General features: G+C 58.9%; 1 protein-coding gene across 1 annotated transcript in view; it reads left to right on the top strand.

Moving 5' to 3' along the window:
• LOC105551235 (putative ciliary rootlet coiled-coil protein-like 3 protein) overlaps positions 1-4,907 on the top strand; it is a 99,316-nt gene extending 94,409 nt beyond the window's left edge. Inside the window, 4 exon segments of the mRNA XM_011996401.1 lie at positions 1,609-1,759; positions 2,539-2,730; positions 4,082-4,164; positions 4,691-4,907. Of these exon segments, the coding sequence (XP_011851791.1) occupies positions 1,609-1,759; positions 2,539-2,730; positions 4,082-4,164; positions 4,691-4,907 (643 nt within the window).
• Positions 4,908-9,322: the final 4,415 nt, after the last annotated feature.

Below are 9,322 nucleotides of genomic sequence, written 5' to 3'. Positions count from 1 at the left end.
TGAAGGGGGCCCAGCCCTGGGCCATGGAGCCAGGGTGTTGGGGCCTCCCATGGACGCTGCTGGGGGTGGGGGAGCAGGGGCTTGCATCAGCCCTGGTTGCGACAGCACTGCCCGGGGACGCAGAGCCAGCTGTGGGCACAGTGCCCGCCGTGAGTCCCTGGAGCCCGAGGAGGGGGAGGGAAGGAACAGCTAATGAGTTCCAGGAGGTCAGCTGTGAGGGGCCCACAAACCCATAAACCCTTTATTGGTGTCTCAGGAGGGGAAACCCGGATGTGGCCGTTTATTTATTTTGGATTTCACTTTTCTCTTCTCTTTATAACATGCACTTCCAGGAGTGTAACTGGATTTTTAAAGAAACAGGACTTCCTTTTTCAGTGCAGGGGGACTCTGTTTTTCTCAGTCCTGAAGAAGAAAGGAACCCTTATTCTTTGTGCAGTTCCAACCACTGACCCCGTAACTCACTTTACCCACGCGAATTATCCCCTCTGTCTCAGGGCCCGGAACCAGGCCTGCTCCAGCCCTGAAGCCGAGAGGGCAGGTTTGTGGTGTGCCGAGTGTGTGCACTGAGCCCCAGGTCTGCTGCCCAATCCTGGGCCAGGCCCAGCACCCAGGAGAGGGCAGTGGGGCCGACAGAGGACTGACCTGGCATTCCAGCCCAAGACTGTCGCCCCTGTGGACACAGCCCCAGCAGGCATGACTCTCGGGGCTGGGCACAGCAGAGCCCAGAGGCAGCCTGGTTTGGAGAGCAGGGTAATGGGTTCCAAGCCTGCCTTAGCGCCTGCCTGGCCCAATAAGCCTCTGACATCATGGGATCCCATCCACACCAGCCACCCATGAGGCATGCCCCAGGCCATCTGGGGGCGCTGGAAGCAGGCTGTCTGGGGCTGGTGGACGGTGTTCCTTGCCTAGTGCTGCTCTCTGTAAGAGAGAACTCTTAGATCCAATCCTTTCCTCTAGAGGGCCTGTTCGCAAGGGAACAAAAGCTCCCTGCCGACTTTCCCACAGAAAATGTCTGTTTCCTGGGTAGCCTTCCCTGATATTTAACGTACAGCTTATCCTTCCTGACCTGTACCGATGGGGTGCGGAGTGGGTGACTAAGGAGGGGGCTCACGGGGGCAGCCTGCAGCCTACAAGGAGGACGGACAGTGGGGATGGTGCTGCCAATGCCACAGGCTTGTTGGGACTGAGACAGCAAGTATGCCTGTGCCTGTACGAGCTCAGCAGATCCTGAGTGCCAGCAGCAGAAGGCAAGTGCCAGAGAGTGCAGGGGATCATGGCTCATGAGGCTTGGAGGAACACTGAGAAGACGTTTGCGGGGTAGCTCCTGGAATGTCACCTTAAGAGATGTAGAGAGTCCCCCATTAAGGATGTTGATGAGGACATCTGCTGCTCTGTAGCTGGATGGGGACTTGGCCCCATGCTCCTCCTTAAGCTGTCACTCTGGCTGCAGATGTCAGATAGACCTGGGTGAGGCCGGGGTTCCTGGCCCAGGGCAGTGCCCTTCCTGACCCTGCCAGCTCTTAGGGGAATTCAGAGTCCTTCCCAGAGGCATCCCTGTGCTCCCAGAGGAGGGCTGGCCTGACCTCACTTCCTGCCACGAGGCCACAGGTTCTGCCTCCTGGGCTCTCTGCAGACGGCGCAAGAGACACTGAAGAGGGAGGAGGATGTGGTGAGGCTGGGGGCTGAGAAGGAGCAGCTGGACCAGTCTCTGAACAGCCTGCACAAGGAGGTGGATGGAGTCCGGAGGCAAAAATCATCAGCTGCAGGTCAACTGGGCCAGCAGAGCTCTGCGTACCCCAGACTTGGGAACAGACCTGGGGTGGGATCCAGGAGGGTGTCAGTTCCAGAGGGGTGGCTGGTGTACCTCCATCTCACATGTGCACACATGGGGAGGGTGGCTGGACCAGCTTGTGCATGTGATGGATACAGACTCAGATCAAGGCCCCAGGCAGAGCTGGAACCAGGACCCAAGGCTCCTGCCCTTCTTGAGACATTGAAGTCCCCATGGGAACCAGGCCTGGGCTCTATAAAGCAGCACAAGGGTCAGACGAGGGAGGTCAGAGAGACCTGCGGGACAGGGCCAGAGGCTGCTGCCTGCTTGTGTTGGGGCGCGGGAACCCCCTGAGGCCTAGGGGCCTGACACCCACAGAAGGGGCCTCAGAGGCTTCATTCTCCCTGTCCACATTGGACATACCCCCATCCTCAGAGACCAGCAGGGGATGGGGGCAGGATGGGCAAGAATCAAACTTCGATGCCCTCCAGACACCCAGCCCAGACAAAGGGAACCTGGGATGCCATTAAAACAGATTTTAGGCCCACCCTGGAGGCTGCGGCTTAGTCTCCAGCCCAGCCAAAGCCAAACCCAAGGCCTGTGGGCTGAACATGTGCACCCAACCCCAGGTCTGCTGGGCAGTCCTAGCCAGGGTCAACACCGGCAGAGGACAGTGGGGCCCACAAGGGGAGGTGGAACATCCTGTGGCACTCCCGCCCTGGGATTCTGTGTGGCCCTCGGTGAGAGACAGCAGTGAGACGCCCAAGTTCTCACTCCAGGCCCAGATGGTGGAGATGGAGCAGGCCCACACCCAGCAGCTCCAGGACCTGGCGGCCCAGCACCAGCGGGACCTGGCCACAGAGGCAGAGCGTCTGCACGGGGACCAGTCACAGGCCACACAGGCCCTGGAGTCCCAAGAATGGACCCACCAGCAGCGGGTGAAGATGCTGGAAGAGCAGGTAAGGTTGAGACCCCAACCTCCTGGGTGAGGGCAGAGGGAGGGAGGGAGGACTGGCATCCCCGCAGCAGCACCCAGTAGGGGTGACTTCTTGAAGTCTTCTAGCAACAGGGGCTCTCCACTGCCACCCAGTGGGCTCCAGACCCGCTCTGGGCACTGCCTGCACTTCTTTGCTCTCGAGGGCACGAGGTTTACCTCATATCCCAGTGAGGTCACTGGGAGGTGGAGCGTGGATTCTGGGGCAGGTCACCACCCTCTCTGAGCCTCCATTGCCCTGTCTCTAAAGTGGGGTAGGCAGGACAGCTCCTGTGAGGGGTCACTGGGAGACTGAGCTGTCGCTATGTGTGAGGTGCTTAGACAGCACCTGGCACACACGGTTGTAGCAGAGGCAGCCCCTGCACCTGTCCTTCAGAGTCACGAAGGGAAAACAATGGTACGCGTGGCACATGTGGGGATGAGGTGGGCACAGTGAGGCGTTGTGCACGGCACACCCACACATGCATAGGTGCACGTGACAGACCTGCTGGGCTGAACCACGGAGACTTGGAGCTCAGAGCTGTCAGGACCTTAGAGCTGTCTGTTCATTTTACAGATGAGGAAACTGAGGCCCAGGAGGTGACCTGACTGCCCAGTGTCATCCCCAAGTTAGGGCCCATGACCACCAGGGCACTTTTGCTAAATTTATTAGCAAAAGGACATTTATTTATTTCCTTATTCTGAGTGCCTTTTTTCTTTTTTTTTGAGATGGAGTCTCACTCTGTTGCCTGGGCTGGTATGCAGTGGCACGATCTCAGCTCACTGCAACCTCTACCTGCTGGGTTCAAGCAATTCTCCTGCCTCAGCCTCCAGAGTAGCTGGGATTGCAAGCACCCACCACCATGCCTGGCTAATTTTTTTGTATTTTTAGTAGAGATGGGATTTCACCATGTTGGCCAGGCTGGTCTTGAACTCCTGACCTCAGGTGATCCTGAGGCCCAAGGCCCGCCTCGGTTGCCCAGAGTGCTGGGATTACAGGTGTGAGCTACTGCACCTGGCCTCATTCTGAGCGCTTTCATGGCCTGAATAGAAGCAGGCCCATCCACCCAGGGTGCGCAGTGGCCATAATCCTGAGGCCTCCACAGGTGGGCAGAGTGGGCATCCGTGGTGAGAGGCAGAACTGCACATCCCTCTGGCAGCAAGGGAGTCGGTCTGATGTCTGCTTGATGTTTCTGTCCCAGGCATGCCACCTCTCCTCGGGAGCTGTGGACCGTGGCCTCCAGCCCTTCCTGTCACAGAGCCCTCCATGCCTCTGTGCCCTGGGGCCCTGGCCATGCAGCCTGCCCACCTGACCTAAGCCACCGTTCTGTCCCCAGGTGGCCGGCCTGAAGGAGCAATTGGACCAGGAAATGCAGCGGTGGCAACAGGCCCACCTCGACCAGGCCTTCCAGACAGGACAGTGAGGCCTGCTGCACACCACCCAGCAGCCTAGCCGCCTTCAGCCCTGACAGGCCTGCAGGGGGCCCTGGGGAAGGTGCTGGAGGCGCTGGGCTGCTGGGGGAACCACTGTTGGGAAAACCAATGCCATGTGCTCTGCACAAGAGAGACAAAGCTCAAATGGGGTGGGCACGATGCCAGCAGAAAGCACAGGGTGCAGGTAGCCACCAGCCGGGCTAACACTCACTCCTCAGGGTCCCCAGGCAGCGGCGCACTCTGAGCCCATTGGCCACAGAGCTCCTCTGGCCCCTGGGGACTCGGCCTGCAGCTGGTGCTGGACCACACTGCGGGTCGTTCATCGCTGACAGCCCCTTCCCCTCCGGCAGAGAGCAGGGGCTTGGGCATCCTCACACCCTACCCCCGCCTGGCGTCCTCACAGCCTGCCCCCGCCTGGCGCTCCATTTCCACTTTGGAGGAGCTGGTCTGGCCAGACCCCCGGGGCCAGGCCCTGTCAGGCTGGCTTCCCCGGCTTCATTCCGTGCCCTCAGCTCTGTAAACACGGGAAAACACGTGGAAAACATTTCCACCAACTGGAGCCAAAAACATAATGTCCTGTAAGGCCAGCCACCACATCCCCACGCCCAGCGGCTGCGAGCCTCCGCATCCAGGAACTGCGGCCGTCACGGTGGCAGGTGGCTGGAAGTGACTCAGATTCAAGTCCCCGTGACTCACTGGCCGCCAGAAGCAGGGGAGTGTAACACTTAAAGCTGTTACAGAGCCTCCCATGTTCCTGGCCTGAAAGTGCTGGGAACGGTCCTGCGGGATTCCGGCCGGGTTGCTATGGAGACCCAGGCGGCCATCTTGGGCCTATGGCATGGGCCACCTGTGTCCATCTGTGCTCCTCGTCTCCATCACCATTGCTCAGAGTGACTTGTTCTCCTCTCCAAAGGGCCGCATGCTTTATAGGTGGTCATTTGTGATATCTGTGGGGCACCAGCCAGCCCAGTGAATCCCTGCATGTACCACAGGGGCCTCCCGCCCCGGCCGCAAGGACTCTGGCCTAGGGGTGCAAGGCCAGAGGCTCCCGGCCCCCACCGCATCACAGTTACTGTGAGCCGCAGCTCCATGTGCAGCAGTGTCTATTTCAAGATCACTCTGGGACTTAAAATAGTCTGTCCTGGCACACCTGGTTTTCTGGTGGACTTAGTAATGGAGTTACCATATGCTGTAAATTGTGCAAAATCAATAGCTAAAGAGAGGTGGTCAAATAGGCTGCTTCCTGTCCGTCACCTCTGCCTGATTGTTGGGGGCTGTGTTGAGAAGGATTCTGAGGTTCAGCCTGGGCTCTGAGGGGAAGAGCTTGGTGACCCATGAGCAGAGGTTACTGTGGGCAAAGGAGGAGTCAATGGTGGCACAGGTGCCCTAATAGGCACTCCCTGCCGTGGCCAGTCACGGGTGGAGGACAGCAGGCAGGCCTGCCCCCACTGCTGGAGAACGCTCTGCCAGATGGCAGGTGGAGAGGGTCACTGAGAGGCAGCGTGTGGTGCTAGGGCCTGGCACTTAGTAGGTATGTCCCTTCCCTGCCTTCCCTCCCCATCCGCAGTCTCCTCAGAGAGGGGGACTCCCACTCCGCAGCCCTATTTAGACAGCTCGCTCTCCAGCAGTTTCAGGACCCTCCCTGCCCTGGCTGCTCACGGTGAACATTTGAAATGCACGTGGGGGCCTCAGAATTTTGAATTTTAACAAATAGTTAAATCAGCATAGAAGATGCTATTTTAACTTGTTCAACCTAAAGGCCTGTATTTAGGAAAAGAGGATTTTTCTAGTGGAAATACGTTGGCATGTTCTTAAACATGTCCAGCGATCGTGTGTGGGCCTTTGTGTTTGGGTCTCATGATGACTGAGAACTGTGCTGAGGTTTGGAGAGCTCTCCCTCTGTTCTCACAGCAGCCCTTCGAGCACCTGGTTTGCAGATGAGGAGGAAGCCTTGCTTTGGGACAACTCTGCACCAGGTCGTCAGGAGAGGGTCAGGCCCAGGGACCTGACAGCCCGGGTCAAGGCTCCCTCTCCACTGGCCTCGCCCCAGGCCCATCGGCCCAGTGAGGGGCAGGCAGAACCCACGTTAACCAGAGGACATGCCCCAGAGGCTGGGGTCCCCCTGCCCCTTCGTGAAGGCAAGGCCAAGGGAAGAGGGGGCTGGACCCCTTCCCACGCCCGCCGCAGAGTCGAGGGGAAAACACCATGCATAGCCTGCAGCCAGCCCAGGCCTGCCTGGACGGGGGTCCCAGCTGTGCCCCCACCAGCTGTGCAACCCTGGACAGATTCTTTAGGTTTTGGTTTCCCTGTCTATAAAGTGGGGTGATCCCAGCCCCAGAGGGCCCTGGTGTGTCTCCGTGAAGGATCACCCAAGCTGAGGCCAGAAGGACTCAGCTAACGGTGGAGGGACTATCACCTGCCACAGCCACGGCTCTGGGAGTGCCATGTCCATCTCCCTGCTGCCATCGCCAGCCTGTAGAGCAGCCTCGGCCATGGTCCAGCGGGGCCAGGGTGTTCGAGGGAGCAGCCCCTGAGGCCAGCCTGGTGGAGGCGGCGCAGATCCGTGGTGCTCCCAAGGGGAGGGCAACTCTCCGGGTCTGCCTCTAGAACCCACAGTGAGTCTGGGTGTCGGTGGAAACTCGGAGCTGGCCCTCAGGCCTGTCCCTGCAGGGGATGGACCCCCAGAACCACCTCATGGAGCTGGAGCCACACATAACACTTGCGACCTCGGAGGCCTCCACAGTCTGGCTCTTCCTCTGCCTGCCCTCTCCGGGGGGCAGAGGGGATAAATGTGCCCAGGGTTTCTGAAAGCCAGGAGACCCTCCCCCACACAAGGCAGGGGCCCAGCTCCTGTCTGAGACAGAACACAAAATCCCTTCGGATTCCTGCCACCCTTGAGGCTTGCTGAGGAATGTGGGGCATGCAGGGGGTGTTGGTGGGTCCTGTCTGGCCTCTGGCCAGGAAGCTGATGCTCTGACAGGACCTCAGGTGCCTGGGTCAGGGGGCAGCCCTCTGCAGGCATCCAAGGATGAGGATACAGACCAACGCAGGGAGGGGACAAATGGGAGAGGAAGGCCCCCTGGGGAGGGCCACTGGAGGAGGGGCCACGTTGAACACAGACGGCAGCACCCCATGGCAGGCCAGCCCTCTGAAGCACCCCAGGTTGAGGGAAGCACAAGCTTTGGTTGGCTGAAGCCAGGGCAGGAAGTGGGCCAGCTGGAACCAAGAGCATTGTTTATCTGGGCTTCCAAAACATTCATACTTTTCAAATTAATTGCAAAAAAAATGTTAGCAGGGAAACATAGAAAGAAGAATGTAACCACCACCATGATTTGTGACCTGCAGAGCCCCTGAGGTGACACCCAGCTTTTTCTAGCACACGTGTGCTTAGGACGGTTGAGGCTATAGCATGGATGCTACTCAGAGTACTATTTTTTAAAACTTTTGCTTGACACGATACCATTAGAGTTTTCCAGAATCACTAAAAACGCCTCAGAGCAGGTTTCGTTGCTGCAGGGCCTGAGTGCCCCTCCACTGCTGGCTGTCCCCGCCGTCCTGGAGCCCTGTGGGCTCTGTCCTGTCTTGGGCACTCGGGAGATGGACGAGGCTCCCAACAGGAGGCAGGGTCTCATCACCCCCAGGATAGGGAGAGCCGATGCCTGAGCCCATGCAGCAGTGAACATCCTGGGAAGGAAGTGTTGAGCCCCAGTCCCGTCGTTTCCTTAAGATCAACCACAGAAGTCCCGTCATGGGAGTCAACGTGTGCGCGGCTCCGTGTGCATGAGAAGAGGAGGTGCAGGGCAGGCTGCGCGGCCCCCACACTCCCTCAGGGGGCCAACTGCACCAAGACTCCAACCGTCCATACAGGACAGTGACCAGGTGAGCAGGTGGAGCGGTCCTTGGCCTCTGTGACCTCCTGGCCTCATTCCATAGCATGTAGAGGTTTACTTGGGATCGGGGCTTCTGGGGCAGGAGACCTGCACTCCACCTGCCACTTCTGGGAGAGAAGGAGAAAAAGTTAGGGTGGGCTACAGCCAGCCAGCTCCTGCCCCTGGCAGCCCAGGCCTGAGCCCCCTGGGATCTCCCACCCCTACCCTGTAAGGACCAGACAAACAGGCCCAGCCGACCAGGTGCAGGTTGAGGAAGGCACTCCCCACCTTCGCCTGCGTGGAGCCCTGAGCCTTGGGGCATCCTGAGGGCAGCTCCCGGGGCACCCCATCTAAATTGCACACACACTCAGGCCCTAAATTAAAATGTCACAGGCCGGTTGGGGAGGCTCGGGTTTCCTGGCCACGGAACATGAGCCTGCTTGATAAAACAATTTTGGTTTTGATAAATGTGGATTTTCTGTGGCAGAGACAAAGGCGCCCTTGAGTCCAGAGGGGAGCCTAAAACAGCACATTGCTGAAAAGTATTTCCTGATAATATTTTTAGCACCTGAAAAAAACATTTTTTTCTCTTTTTTGCCTGCAGAGTTGTGTGCGTGTGTGTGTGTGCGTGTGTGTGTGTGTTTTTAATGAAATGTAATGCCCAGCAGCAACGGGGCCTTGTGTTAACCCCCAGATCCCCGGGCCCGGCTGAAAATCTGCACAGGGCGCAGGCCAAGGCTGGTCAGCAGGGTACGGGCCCAAGGAAGAGTGGTCTCTCTGGGCCATGACCAGGGTCTGGCCCACGGCCAGCTGCTCCCCAGGCCCACCAGCTCTGACTCTCTGGGACAAGGACGAACCTAAGCGTTTCCAAACGCTGCTCTGTGGACCCCTGCAAGGCCCACCAGCCCACCCGCCTAGAGAAACAGGCCTCCACTTGGTGTAGCCAGTGAGTGCCACTGTGTGCCCCAAGATGCCCTGGGCCCTGGGCAGCCCTGCCCCCAAGTTGACCCAAACCCAGCCCAGAAATGGGTCGTTACCCAGGCCCCTGTCTTATGTGCTCAAGAGAAGGTCAGCAGTGGCGAGAAGGGCGCCTGTGGCCTGAGCAGCCAGCTTGGAGGCAGCACCCTGGCTGGGATCTAAGAGCAGAGCAGGAGCATGTGGTGGGAAGTGGATGGGTAGTAGGGACAGGGCAGGAGGTGGGCCAGCCCTAGGGCGGGTCAAAGCCTCAAGCCCTCATGATGAGGCTTCTTCAGGGGAGAAATCCTGCCCTGGGGT

This window comes from Mandrillus leucophaeus, unplaced genomic scaffold (assembly GCF_000951045.1).
Source record: "Mandrillus leucophaeus isolate KB7577 unplaced genomic scaffold, Mleu.le_1.0 Scaffold510, whole genome shotgun sequence".
In the NCBI taxonomy this organism is placed as follows: domain Eukaryota; kingdom Metazoa; phylum Chordata; class Mammalia; order Primates; family Cercopithecidae; genus Mandrillus; species Mandrillus leucophaeus.
The sequence above is the reverse complement of the archived record's forward strand: the minus strand, read 5'-3'. Positions and strand labels throughout refer to the sequence as shown.